The sequence below is a fragment of the Belonocnema kinseyi genome, chromosome 6 (assembly GCF_010883055.1).
Source record: "Belonocnema kinseyi isolate 2016_QV_RU_SX_M_011 chromosome 6, B_treatae_v1, whole genome shotgun sequence".
Lineage (NCBI taxonomy): Eukaryota > Metazoa > Arthropoda > Insecta > Hymenoptera > Cynipidae > Belonocnema > Belonocnema kinseyi.
The window spans coordinates 40,163,921-40,179,610 of NC_046662.1; the positions used below are offsets into that span (position 1 = coordinate 40,163,921).

Sequence of the window (15,690 nt, forward strand, 5' to 3'; positions counted from 1 at the left end):
AATGTAGATTTTCGTAGATTTTAAACAAAAAATTAAATTCTTTTCAAGAGTTGTGAAAGGCTTCAAAAGAATAAAAACATTTTCTGAATATTCATAGAAAAATTATAAATAATTTATCATTTTGAAAAATTATTTTAAGAGAATATTTAAAAAGTTTTTCCAAGATTTAAACAAAATTTTCAAAAAAGATTATAGAAGATTTTAAGAAAACCTTCTAAAATTTGCATGATAATTTTAAATCTTTTTAAAACTCCTAAATATGTCTTAAAATTTCTCTAATTTTTTCTAAAAATGTTCATTTGTAAATTATATATCAAAATTTTGTAATTTCACTTACAGCATTTTTTATATACAACAATGAAAATTGTAACATTCAAAGTTTAAAGGCTCTTCGAAATTTTCACGATAGTTAAATCCTTTATAAAATCCTTTAATTAAGAATATATCATTATGAAGTTATTTTTAAGTTGAAAATAGTTTATAAACTTTCAGTCACACGTTCACATTTTTTTAATGACTAAGATTTCAAATTGAAGCCGTTTAAGTTTTAACGTTAAAATCTGATAATTCTTAAATTTTGAACTGATTTAAAATCGTTTTGTTAAATCGTTTTTGTTCACTTTTTATTACTTAAAGTACAGATAAATTTAAAAAAAAATTGATTTATTTATCAAATAAAAATGTTTTTTATCCAAAATTTTCAACATCAAAGACCTTTATTTTTTATTTGTTCAAGTCTTTAAGAAAGCAATTAAAAATTCTTTAAATTAAAATTGCAAGATTAAAATAAAAATTTTAAATGGAAAATTTTTAAAGTAAAAAATTTTTGAATTACGCATTGTAAGCTAAATAATAGCATAATTTAAAAACATAACAATTCAACTAATTATTTAAAAACTGTTGAAATCGAACGTGGGCAGATTTTTTTTCAACAAATTTGTAAAATTCCTGGTAAAAAAAATGTACTGTCATTTCCCGGTCTCAAAAAATTCCCGGTTATTTCCCGGTCACAAAAAATTCCTGGTTTTCCGGTCCAGCGGCCACCCTGCTGTTTTAAAGAAAAATGCAGCTTTAGTCACTTTAATCTATCTCTTTTTAGATTTTATTAAAAGTAAACAATGAAAATTTTATTAATCGATGTATTTTAAATCTATGGTATAAAACTTCTATCAATATTCTTCTTTTTCTCCCATTTTTGGACAATTAAAAAAAAAATAATTATCAATAGAAAAGAAAGAATTTTTTACAATACAGTTAAATTATTTACCAAATGGTTTAATTTTTTACCAAGTTTTGGAATTTTCCAGAAAAAAGATAAGTTTTCTACAAAGTGGTTGAATTTTCAAACTGAAAATATGATTTTTTCACATAAAAGTTCGTTTTATATAAAAAGTCCAATTTTTAACCAAATTATTAGATTTTTAGTTAGAGCTATTAATTTGTAACTAAAAATCCGAAATTTTCAGCTAAAAAAGATGAATTTTTTACCAAAAATGGAAGAGTTAAATTTTTGTTTAAAAAAATTAATTTTCAATAAAAAAAAAGAATTTTCTACGAAACAATTTAAACCGCTTCATATTACTAATTTTTTCAAGTAAAAATATTGCATTATCAACAAGATAGATGAACCAAATAGTTCAATTTTTAACCAACACGATATATTTTCTACTTTGAAAAAAAAAACAACAACGAATTTTCTACCAAATAGTTGAATTTTGAACCATAATTGGAATAGTTAGATTTTCTGTTAAAAAATTAATTTTCCGAAAAATATTTCAACAAAATTGATGAATTTTCAAATACAATTATAAATTTTAAAATGAAATATATTAATTTTAAACTAAAAAGAATTTTTAAAAAAGTTTTACTTTCAGCCAAGTAGTTTTATTTTCAACCAAATACATGAATTGACAACAAAATACTTGAATTTTCCACTAAAAAAAAAACAAAAATTGTTCAACCAAATAGTTAAATTATGAACTAAAAAAAATCCATTTTCCACAAAAAATAGAATCGTAAAATTTTCAGTTGAAAAAAAATTAATTTCCAATAAAAAAAAACGAATTTTCTATGAAAAAATTCAAACCGCTTCATATTACTAATTTTGTCAAACAACAATATTGCATTCTTAACAAGATAGATACACCAAATAGTTCCATTTTCAACCAAAAAGATATATTTTTTACTAAAAAAAAAAACGGATTTTCAACCAAATAGTTGAATTTTCAACCAAGTAAGATCAGTTTTCCACCAAAATTAGAATAGTTAAAATTTCATAATTCTAAATAATTTTTTCAGTTAATAAATTAATTTTCCGGAAATTATTCTAACAAAAATGATGAATTTTCAAATAAAATTATTTATTTTCAAATGAAATATATGAATTTTAAACTGAAAATATAAATTTTTCAAAAAAAAGTTTTGCTCACAGCCAAGTAGTTTTATTTTCAACAATGAAGTTGAATTTTCAACTAAAAAAAAAAACAATTTTTAACCAAAAATTTGAATTATGATCTGAAAAAAAAACAATTTTCTACGAAAAATGCAATAGTAAAATTTTCAGTTTAAAAAAATTAATTTCGAAACTAGAAAAAATATACTGCCAATCAAAAATTGAATAGTTATATTCTTAGTTAATAAGATTAATGTTATATGAAAGAGATGAATTTTCAACTAAAATGATTGTCTATTGAACTGGAACAGTTACATTTTAAGTTAAACGATAATAATAATTTTTAACCAAAAAAGATTAATTTACGAAAACATAGTTTCATTCTTATAGAAAGTGATGAATTTTTAACTAAAATGATTAATCTTTCACTGAAATAGTTTAATTTGTCACCAAAAATATGAATTTTCATCTAAGAAGATTAATTTCGACTAAAAAAAAACGAATTTTTGACGGGAAAGGTTCGCTGTTCAACCAAAAACTGAGTAGTTACATTTTTAGTCGAAAAAATTAGTGTTTAACCGAAAAGATGAATTTTGAACTAAAATGATGAAAAATTAAATGGGAATAGTTACATTTGCAGTTAACAACAAATAATTTTCTACAACAACAAGAACAAAATTTAACAAAAAAAGTTCAATTTTCGCCTAGAATATTTAAATTTTGAGTTACAGAAAAAAAAAGATTTTACAACAATATAACTCATTTTTCAATCAACCAAAGAGATGAATTTTGTAAGAAAATTATGAATCTTGAACCGTTAAATATGATTTTTAATCAATGATTTCAATTTTCAACTAAGTAATTAAATTTGCATTCCAAAATGCGATGAGTTTAGAACAAAAAATGTAGTAGTTGGTATTTTACCCGAAAAGGATTTGAATTTTTAATCGAAAACTTTTAGATTCAACCAAAAAAGACGACTTTTCAAAAAAAATACATGTATTTTTAACCAGATACTTGAATTTTTTATTTAAAAATGATACATTTTAAACAAAAAGTTGTACAAAATTTTAGGCACTGAAAATATGAATTTAAGTATATATTAACAATTTAATTGAACTACAGGTGGAACTACTACTATTACAAAGAATTAAATAATGTCGTTCAAGAATAACAAGAATTGTTCGTATAATTTGAAACTTACTTATCCTAACCTATATCCCTCAAAATTGTAAATTTTTATGAAAATAGCCTACTCAACATGAACTTTCCTATTATCACAGTAAAAAACTACGGTTGACATTCACAAAAATACCGTAAAATCCATTATAGAATATTATCGTTACTCCAAATGCACAAAATTCAGTTTCCCGCTCGAAAACGGCTTCACGAAATCTCATTGAAAACACTTTGAACTTTATAATCCACGTAAAAATTCTTCACAAGGTACAAATATTCTTAAAGGTCACTATAAGTCTTGAATTTGTCACTTGGAGTCAAAAATTCGTTTCGGTTGTGAGCAAAAATACAAAATAAATCGTCAAGTTTTAAAGCGAACGCCATGGCCAACCGAGCCGTTTATTCTCTGAACACAAACATCGAAAACAGCCACAATTTCCCTTCGATTTTTCAAACTTTTTGTAAAATCTTGATCACTAGTAACTCTGACACTAAAATCCGCTCGATTTTTGATTAAAACCGATGAAAACTGTTCAATTTCGGCTTTAAATTAAGGAGCTCCTCGCGACGGTTTAGATTCCAAGAATGGACCTCTCCAACTGGTCTTGACAGGTCAACCAACCGACGATTCAACGAATTAAAATTTAAACACGAATGTTCAATTTACGATTATTAAAACATCTCGGCATGTTTTCACTTCAGAAATTTTAAATTTCGAAAGGAAAATTCTTAATATTCCATAATAAGGTTATAAACAATCATAATTATTCGATAAAATTTTTGAAAAAGATGTAAAATTAATGTTGCGGCGAATTTGAAGATAACTTAAGCGCATGCGCGAATGTCTGATGCCGCCGGCCATATTGAAATTTTGCGCGGGAGAAAATCTCGATCGATGCGAGATCTTGAATTAAAATTTTTTTTATTTCGATTCTAATTTAATTAATTATAGTTTTGATCAAAAGAATCAATTAAGTTGATAAAATAGCTTGATTGGCAGATTATAAAAATCCAAACTAATGATACTTTCCAAGGAATTAGATATTTAATTTATTACAAGCATGAAGTTCAGAGTTTAATGATTCTTTAACAAACTTGTTTTATTTTCAGTAAACAATTTTTAACGGTCAACTTTAAGATTAATATTATAAAATTTTAATTATGTAAATATAATATAAAACAGTCAGTAGGGATTTATTTTTTGTTTAAATATTGATTAAAGAATTAAACAAAAAGTTTATGTTAATCAAATATATTATAAGACCAGTTATCCATCATAAAGAGCTATTCATAAATTACGTAAAGTATTTTGTTAGAAATTCAACGATTTTGTTGAAAATTCATCCTTTTTGGATGAAAATTCAACAGATTGGTTGAAACTTTAACTATTTTGTTAAACATTCGTCTTTTTGTTTTAAAGCCCCATTTATTTTTTTTTAAATATAATCTTTTATGGTCAAAAATACAACTATGTAGTTATAAATTAATCTGCTTCGGGAATCTTTTGTTGAAAATTTAACTGTTTTGTTGAAAATTCGTATTTCCAGCTGGAAAAATTCATCAAGCGTGTAGAAAATTCAACTATTTTGTCGAAATTTGAACTACTTTTTAAAAAATTGAATTATTACATTACATCAATTATCACATTTTTGGTTGCAAGTTTAGCTTTTTTAGTCGAAAATTAATCTATTTCGTTGAAAAATCGTCTTTTTTTGTGGAAAATTAATTTCTGCTAATTAATTTCCTTGCAACTATTTGATTGAAAACTAATTTGTTTTTAATGAGTATTCAAGTATTTTGTTGAATAATTGTTTTTATTAGTTAAATATAACTCTTTTTGAATAAAATTCAAAAGAATTTTCTTTAAATATCAACTATTATATTTTTGTGTTCAAAAGTCGTATTTTTGGGTCAAAATTCCATTTTTATGAGGAAAAAATCAACTAATTTCTTGAAAATTCGATTTTTATCGATAAAAATTAATTTTTACATTCTCATCAGAGAAGGTATTAAGAGTTCTGTAAAATTTGACACACCCAGTTTTTCTCAAATGTCCACGTCTTGAGACCCCCTGAATCCGAAAAACAGGTTTTTACGAATGTGTCTGTTTTTCTTTATGTCCGTCTGTATGCCTTTTATATCTGTCTGTATGTATGTATGTCTGTCTGTCTGTGAATACGATAACTTTTGAAAAAGTAATCTATGAGATTGCCCTTTGGTACACTCGTTTAGTGTCCTAAACTAAAGGTCAAGTTCGTTAGCCAGTTATTTTGGATAAAAATTCAATTATTCAATTCAATTTTTCAATTTTTAAATATTTTTGAGACCACTTTTTTCAAAATTCAAAAATTCTCTGTACGGTTATTCATAGTATTCAAAAATTCGAACAATTTATCCTAAGGACTTTTTTCATAATATCAAAAATTACCAGAGTTATAGCACTTACAAAATTCCAAAAAATACACGAAAATGAACATCTTATGCCAAATAACGCTCGATATGATTTACAGTCAAGAGAACAAAAATTTTGCTTTTTGAATGCCCTACAAGATTATCATAAAAACTTTTTGAATTTGCTTGAAAAATAAAAAATTCAAATTTTGACAGCATACAAAATAATGAAAAATCCAAAAATTACATTTTTCGACCAAACTTTTCAAAATACGGTAAAAGATGAATGCATAAAAATTGTGCATTCGAAAAAGGTCTACAAATTTGTTGTCAACCACTTTTTGATAGGATGCGTAGTTTTTGCTACGCGCTCGACTTTTCTGCACAGACTATTTAAAACTAAAGGTAAAAGTATCGACAATAGTAATTTAATGATTGTGAATTCTCTTTTGTTAAAGCTCCTTCGGCTTTAACGAACACATTCTCCTCACGCATCTCGTGGCTCGCACTCGAGTTTATCCCTGAAATTTTATATCATTCCCACAAATGTATATTATTATAATTCATAACTTGCATTGATATTAAAACAGAAGAAATTTCATTGTCCCGTTTAAAAAAATTTTTTAATATTTTTTGCAATTAATTTTGAATTCACACTAAATTATTATTAGTTTATCCTAAATCTTTTTACATTCTTCTAAATTTACACAATTCTATTCATTCGATAAAGTGTTTTAAAGTTGTTATTTCATTCATATTGAAGTCTTTAAAACTGACCCTAAATTTGGAGGCATTTGATCAAATTCTTTTGAAGTTTCTTTAATTTTTTCCTATTTAATTTCAAACTCTTTTTTGAATTTATTTGATTATGATTGTACAAAATGTTGAACTGATTTATTTTGAAAGTGGTTAGTTTAAATAAGTTTGTTTTGAAAATGTTATATTAAAATGTTTTTAAACTAATTGAAAATTGTACATTTCAGTATTTTTTCAAATATTATATTTATTTTAGAAGATATTATCTTAACACTATTCAGCGTTTACGTTATTAATTTTTTAAAGAATGTTTGCGTATCAAATTCCTTGATTCAGAAAGTGCGCTTTTAATACTTTGAATCATAATTTTTGCTTATTTTTCATGTTTTAAATTTGAAAATATAAATGAGAAAAAAGCCTTTTTGAAGACTAAAGAAAACTGGTAAATTTTGGTAGGTTAAAAGTTAAAAAAACAACCTGTCGTATGAAAAAAATAGGTGAAGGGAATGTTGTAGCTACGTTTTGGAACATACGCCATTTTATTACGAATTTTATTATTTTATATTTTATTACGAATTATATGTTATATTTTATATTTTATTGCGAATTTTTTACGATTAAAACGAAAACCACGCGTTTTATCAAGGACTTATTTAAAAAAAATTTTTAGATTTTTTTGGGTTAAACAACCTTTCTCTTATATCTTGTGTCATTTTACCAAAAATGTAATTTTTTTATTTTTAATGTTGTTATTCACGATTAAAATAGAAACTATCAATAATGTAAAAAAAAACCATTAATAAAAATTGTTCTTCTCTACTTTCGGTAAAAAAATGTTATCTGTTTATTTTTTGGTAGCTTGTGTCATGTGTCGAAAAATTTAAGTTTTGCATTTTCACTGTTTTTTTTTTATAAATAAAACAAATACTACGTGTCCTATAAAAAAGTGATTAATAACAAATTTGTAGATATTTTTTGGGTGCATAATGTTTGTCTCATAATTTTTTTCCTATCTTGCATAGTTTGACAACAAAATACAATTATTTATTACTTTTTGTTTGAACAAAATTTGAATGATCAATTTAAAAAAAAAATCAAAAAGTTGTTATGATAATCTTGTAGGGCTTTCGAAAATTAACATTTTACTTTTCAAGTACTATGAACAAGTGTACCGAGAATTTTTGAATCATGAAAAAATGTGGTCTCAAAAACTGTCAAAATACGCTCACTTTTAGAATTTTTATCCAAAATGGCTGACCAACGAACTTGGCATTTAGCTTAGGACACTAAAAGAGTGTATCAAAGGCCAATCTAATAGATTATTTTGTTCAAAAGTTATCATGCTCATATACAGACAGACATAAAGAAAGACAGACACATTCGTAAAAACCTGTTTTTCGGATTTAAGGGGTCTCAAAACGTAAATTTTTGACAAAAACTGGGAGGGGGGTCAAATTTTACACAAATGTGTTCATTAAAGCCGAAGGAGCTTTAACAAACGAGAATTCACAATCAGCAAATTACTGTTGTCGATATTTTCGCCTTTAGTTTTAAAGAGTCTATGCAGAAAGATCGAGCGCGTAGCGCGAGATAAATATACTGTCGAGCGCGAAGCACGAGAACCAACAGTCGCGCGCCCTAGGCGCCCTCATATTTGCGAGCTGTTTATTTTTGCGAGCTGTTTGTTTTTGCGAGTTGTTTGTTTGGAAATTAACTTTTATCTTGAAAATTCAACTGTTTTGTAGAAAATTTGTATTTTCAGCTGGAAAATCCAGTAATCGCGTAGAAAATTCAACTATTTTGTCGAAATTTGAACTATTTTAAAAAAAATTAAATTGTTTGGTTGAAAATTTGTCATTTAAGTTAAAGATTTATTTCTTTGGTTGCAATTGGACTATTTTGTTGAAAATTTTATTTTTTTTATTTTTGAAAATTAGTTTTTATGAAAGAAAATTCAATTAATACAATTTTTGTTGCAACTTTAGCTTTTTTAGTCAAAATTTTTTGTCTATTTGGTTGGAAACCCGTGTTTTTTGCTAGAAAATTAATTTCCTTGTATGAAAATGCAACTGTTTGATTGAAAACTAATCTTTTTTAATTGTCTATTCAAGCATTTTGTTGAAAATTTGTCTTTATTAGTTAAATCGACCTGTGTTTGAATAAAATTTACAAGCATTTTAGTTGAATATCAATTATTACTTTTTTTTGCAAACTCGTATTTTTTGGTAAAAAACAAATTTTTAGGTCAAATTTATCAGTAAAATCGGGTTGAAAATTCAACTGATGTTTGATTGAAAATGAAATATTTTCTTGAAAATTCATCATTCATAATTAAAATGAAAATTCGTTTTTTTAATTCATTTTTTTAACTAAAAATTTAATTATTTGTTTGAAAATTGGTATTTTCAATTTTTAAAATTGAAATAATTTGTAGAACTGTTGTCTCTCTGAATAGAAAATTCAACAATGTGATTAAAGATTCGTCTTTTTTGTGTGGAAATTAAACAATTTGGTTTGCAATTCAACTATTTTGGTAGAAAATTCAACTATTTGCATGAAAATTCAACTGATTTAAAAAAAAAATTAATTTTTCTTTTTAAAAAAATTTGTTTGGTTGAAAATGATTTTGTTTTTGTTTAGGATTCGAATTTTTTTGTTAAAATTCGCCTCTTATGGTTAAATTTAAGCGTGTTTGATTAAAAATTAAATTATTTTTTATTTGAAATATCAATTATCACGTTTTTGGTTGAAAATGCATTTTTTTCTGTTAAATACTCCTCATTTAGTTGTAAATTTTTTTTTTAATAATGTTGAATATATATAATAACAGAGTTGAATGTTAATTCTTTTAACTAAAAATTTAACTATAATATTTGATTTTTTAAATCGTCCTTTTTGGTAGAAATCAGTCTTTTTGGCTGAAAATTCATTTTTTGTTAACAAATTTACTTGAATATTGAATTGTTCAAAATTCTACTATTCTTCTTCAATATTCAACATATTAGTTGAAAATTCGTCAACGCGGTTAAAAATTTAACTATTTCGTTGAAAGTAATTTTTTAAATTGTGGATAATTTAGGTTTTTAAATAAAAATTTAATTGATTATAGTTCAAGATTAAACTACTTGGCTGAAAGTTAAACTGTTTTGTTAAACATTCAACTATTCCAGTTTAAGATTTATCATTTTAGTTGAAGATTTAACTATTTCATTGAAAATTCTTTTTTGGCTTGGTTGATATTTTTGTCTTTTAATGAAAATTTAACTATTTCATTTTCGATTAAAAATTAATCTTTTTTTTTTTTTTTTGAAATTTCAATTTTCGGGCTGAAAATTCATGTAATTTGTTGATTTACCATTTTAGTGATAAATTCTTATTTTTGGTTTTTTTCAGGGATTTTTCAGGTTTTGAATCTGATAATTAATTAATTTGATTACTATTTAAATAACAAAAGATATTATACATTTTTTTCTAGTTTCACAATAAGGACAAGTCGATAAATGTTCCTGATGACTACAGCATGCCTCACTGGATAAATCTCAGTTTCTATTCAACAAACAAAAAGATTCCGTACTCAACTTTTATACCTCGAATTAAGCTTCCTCCAAAAGTCCCCAAACATCAAAATGAAAATGAAAAACTGCTAAGTAAACCGAAATTGTTGCAAGAAGATGCGAGAGATTGTCTTCACAATACTTTGTTTGATTACGACGCTTATGATGCGCAAGTTTTTCAACTGCCGCCGATTCATACTTCAAGGTAATCATTCTGATCACAGAAAAATTAAACTTTTCATTATTTAAACAATTTTTTCAATTCATAAAAAATTTATATATTTATATAAAATTTATATAATGCCGGGAAATGACCGGTAAACGACCAGGAATTAAATTAAACCCCGGGAAATTACTTCTGATCGTAACACACATTAGGTTTTCATTATTTTAATAATTTTTGTCAATTTAGAAAAGTGATTTTTACTTTATGTACAGTTGCAGGCCATATAAGTGAAAATAATGATCGTTTTTATTTTACAACAGAGAGTTTCGGTAAAGAAATATAATTTCACTTGGAACAGGGAATTTCTGACATGGAACTGGATTTTTTTTAAACAATTAAAATCATAATTTTAGATGAAAATTTTTGTTTAAAGATTCATCATTTTAAACAAAAATTGATTTCTTTGGTTGAAATACGAGCTATTTTATTAAAAACTTCTTTTTTATTTGGATGATATGGAATTTTTTTCTCGAAAATTGAACTATTTTTTCGAAAGTTTGTTTCTTTTTTTGGTTATAAATGATTATTTATTTGAAATGAAAACGTAACTCTTATTCAAGTTTAATATTTCATCATTTTAGTTAAAAATGTATCTCATTGGTTGAACTTTTTGGTTTTGTATACTGATTAATTTTGTAATAAATTTAAACACTTCATTTTTTAACAAAAAATTTAATTATTCAATTTTTGGTTGAAAAATTATCTTCTTAGTTGAAAATTCCACTATTCCAGTTAAATATATACCATTTTAGTTGAAAATTCATCACTTTCTTTGAGAATGTAACTTCTTTTTTAAAGTTAGTTTTTTTTTTCTTGAAAGTAATTTTTTGCAATTAAAAATGTAACTTGTTCCAATTGAATATTTCTCAGCTTAAGTTGAAAATTCATTCTTTTAGGTTGAATTCTAATTTTTTCAACTTAAATTTTAATTATTTAATTGTTGGTTAACAATTTATCTTTTTAGTGAAAATTAATTTTTTATTTTATATCAAATTTAACTATTTCATTTGAATCCTTGTAGTTTTAGTTAAAAACTCATCTTTTTGGTTAAAAAATTTTTTTTTTGTTGAAAATTAATTTTTTCAAATAAAAATTAATTTATTCAATTTTTTGTTGAAAAATGATTGAAAATTATTTTTTGAACTTAAAATTTAACTATTCCAGATAAAGATTAATTATTTTAATTCAAAATTTACCCCTTTGTTTGCAAGTTTATCTATTTTTTCGAAAATTAATCTTTTTATTTGTAATCGTAACAACTCGGGTAAAAGTTAAACTACTTTGTTAAAAAAGTTTACCATTTTTTTAAAATTGATATTTTTTAGTTTGTTTTAAAATTCATCTCTTTTCATATAAAATTAATGTTTTTTTGATTAAAATATCAACTATTACAATTTTTGTTGAATATTTAATTATTTGGTTGAAAATTCAACTCTTTGGCTGAAAATTGAACGCTTTTTTTTTAATATGAACTATTATATTTTTCATTGAAAATTCATCTTTTTCGTCTTTCTGGCTTGAAAGTGCTACTGTTTTTGGTTGACTTTTTAAATATTTTATTTAAGTATTTGGTTAAAAAAGTTGTTATTTGGTTACAAATTTAAGAATTTTTTAAAAAGTGATCTTTTCGGTAGAAAATTAAATTGTTTTGTTAAATATTTGTATATTTTGACAGAAAATTCATCCTTTTTATTCAAATTTTAACTTCTTTATTAAAAATGCAACTGTTTTCTAAAAAATTTAATTATTTAGTTGGAAATGGTTCAGATCTTGGCTGAAGTTATTAATTTTTTATTGCAAATTCGACCGTTTGCTTGAAAAATTATCTTTGTAGGTTTAAAATTTAACTATTTTATGAAGAGTTTAACTATTTTGTTAAAAAGTCTTCTTTTTCGGTGAAAAATTCGACTATTTCGTTAAAAAATTTTTTTTATTGAAAATTCATTTTTTATGGTAGAAAAGTCATATTTTTAATTAAAATTAATAATCAAATGTGAAATTTTTAAGCTCTTATCTGAAGTTTTATTATTTTATTTCATTTATAAAGGATTATACTATTTTTTTCAATTGAATGGACATTAATTTCCAAGAATTTCCTGGTAAAATTAGAATTTTTGACTTTAAAGAGGAATTTAAGTTTTGATTTATTCTGAATTTAATTTCTTATCTTTAAATATTGATTGTTATTTCTGCCAATTGAAATTGTCCTTTCTGTTGTCAGTTTGCAACGAGTTTCTACGAGAACGAAAAAAACGAGCGTAGCTTGTATAGAAACACCGAATAACGCCCAGGCATTGAAATTGTTGAAACGAAAAATGTCGGATCCGGATATTCATCATCCTCCTCCTGAGCACCCTCCCAAAACGCTTCCTAGCAAAAGTGCTGCTATTTCAATTCCTCACAGAAGCGAAAATACGAATAGTGTTGATTCAAACGACGAAATGTCTAAAGGTATTTTATTTATTTTCTTCCAATTTTTAATTTCTCAATAATTAAATTCCGAAGTTTTAAATTCTCAATTAATAAATTCCCATTTTTTAAATTAACCGTTTTTAAATTCTCAATTTTCAAATTCCTATTTTTTAAATTTCCAATTTTTAAGTTCGGAATTTTTTAAATCCCTAATTTTCAAATTCCTATATTTAATTTAACAATTTTGGTCTGAGAATTTCTAAATTCCAAAAAATTTTAATTTGAAAGCTTGAAAGATTAACATATTTAATAATCAAACTATATCAAAGATCGCGGATTTTTTAAAGGATAATTATGAAAAAGAATTTTATTTAAAGATTAAAATTTTTTAATTTCAAATTCTTTTAATTTCCCATTTTCAAATTCCCAATTATTAAAATCCCAAATTTCAAGTCCCCAATTTTTAAATCCTCAATTTTTAAAATTCAAATTTTAAGATTTCCAATTCTTAAATGATCATTGTCAAAATTTCCAATTTTTTAATTTTAACAGTTTTGGTCATGAAATTTCTAAATTTTTATTATTATAGTACTGATGTTTTTAAATTCTCAATTTTTGAAATTCCAATTGTTGAATTTCCAGTTTTTAAATTACCAGTTTTGGTCCTAGAATTTCGAAATTTGAATTTAAAAGCTTGAAAAATTAATATATTTAGTAAACAAACTATATTCGAGATCGCGGATTTTTAAAAGGATTCTCAATTTTTAAATTCCCAAATTTTCTAGATTACCAGTTTTGGCCCTACAATAATATCTAAATTTAAATTTAAAAGCTTAAAAATAATTATATTGAATAAAAAAACTAGATCAAAGTTCGCGGATTTTCCAAGGATAATTATGAAAGGTACTGATATTATTAAATTCTCAATTTTTAAATTACCACTTTTGACCTCAGATTTTTTAAATTTCAATTCAAAAGCTTGAAAAATTGATGTATTTAATAAACAAAATATATCAAATATATATATATATATATATATATATACATAAATAAATATATTTAAGATAAATAAATATAAGATATATTTATTTATTTATTTTTAATATTCAAGTATCAAATTTTTAAATTCGCAATTTTCAAATTCCCATTTTTTAAATTTCCAATTTTTAACCCATTAACGACCAAAGCTATCAATTTTAAAACATGAGTTTGACCGCAAAATTTATGGGTATAATGTTCCTTATGTTTTTCGGTGAGCTAAATTCGAATCCGTGGTCAAAATTCGAATATTTTCACTTCAAAATTAAATATGGCGGTTTTTGCATATACAAAAATAGTGAAAAATGTTTAATTTTTTATTTTTAGAATTTTTTTTCAGACCATCGGTGCACAAAATTAAAAAAGAAACAAAATTCTTAAACTTTAACAGAAATATATATACTTTTGATCGATTTATTGTTTGGTTATACCCATAAATTTTGCGGTCAAACTCATGTTATAAAATTAATAGCTTTGGTCTTTAATGGGTTAAGTTCGCAATTTTTGAAATTCCCAATTTTCAAATTCCTATTTTTACATTAACAATTTTGGTCTCAGAATTTCTAAAGTTCAACTTGAAATCTTGAAAGACTAATATATTTAATAATCAAACTATATCAAAGATCGCGAATTTTTTAAAGGATAAGAAAAATAATTATATTTTTGAATTCCAAATATTTTAATTTCTCATTTAAAATTTTCTATTTTTAAATTATCATTGTCAAAATTCCTAATTTTTTAATTTTAATAGATTTGGTCATGGAATTTCTAAATGTCAATGTAAAAAATATTAAAAATAATATATTCAATAAGCAAACTATAATACTCATATTTTATTATTATAGTACTGATGTTTTTAAATTCACAATTTTTGAAATTCCAATTGTTGAATTTCCAGCTTTCGTCCCAGAATTTCTAAATTAGAATTTAAAAGCTTGAAAAATTAATATATTTAGTAAACAAATTATATCAAAGATAGCGAATTTTTTAAAGGATTCTCTATTTTTAATTCCCAATTTTTTAATATTCCATTTTTAGATTCTCAATTTTTAAATACCGAATTTCTTAATTATTAATATTAATATATTTAATCAGATTTAATAAACAAACTATATCAAAATTCGCGGATTTTTTAAAGAAAAATGATAAAAGGCACTGATATTTTGAAGGATATTTTTATATTCTCGATTTTTTAATTTTTATGTAATCCAATTTAAACATTTTAATTTTAAAGCTTGAAAAATTAATATATTTAATAAACAAAATATATCAAAGATGGCGAATTTTTTAAGGTTAATTATACGAAATGGAAATGGCTTAATTCTATATATAATATATGTATAAAAGGTACTGACATATTTTCAATTCTCAATTTCCAATTTTTAAATTATCAGTTTCGGCCCTACAATAAAATCTAAATTTCCATTTAAAAGTTTGAAATATTAATATATTTGATCAGATATAATAAATCAGATATAATATATATTTTTAAATTCCCAATTTTTTAAATTACCAGTTTTGTTCCTACAATAATATATAAATTCCAATTTAAAAAATTAATATATTGAATAAAAAGGATAATTGTAAAAGGTACTGATATTTTTAAATTAAAAAGTTTTAAATTTCCAATTTTTAAATCCCTGATTTTTTTATATTACCAATTTTAAAATTTTTAATATTTATGTAACCAATTTTTAAATTCGCAATTTTTGAATGCCCAATTTTCAAATTGCCAGATTGAC

The 15,690-nt window shown here is 23.6% G+C and overlaps 1 protein-coding gene across 1 annotated transcript in view; it reads left to right on the forward strand.

The window, feature by feature from the left end:
- Window positions 1-15,690, forward strand: part of LOC117175345 (GATOR complex protein Iml1) — a 147,632-nt gene that overhangs the window by 35,696 nt on the left and 96,246 nt on the right. The window contains exons 6-7 of the mRNA XM_033365052.1: window positions 10,194-10,477; window positions 12,720-12,949. Coding sequence (XP_033220943.1) covers window positions 10,194-10,477; window positions 12,720-12,949 — 514 coding nt within the window. The remainder of the gene's footprint in view (window positions 1-10,193; window positions 10,478-12,719; window positions 12,950-15,690) is intronic.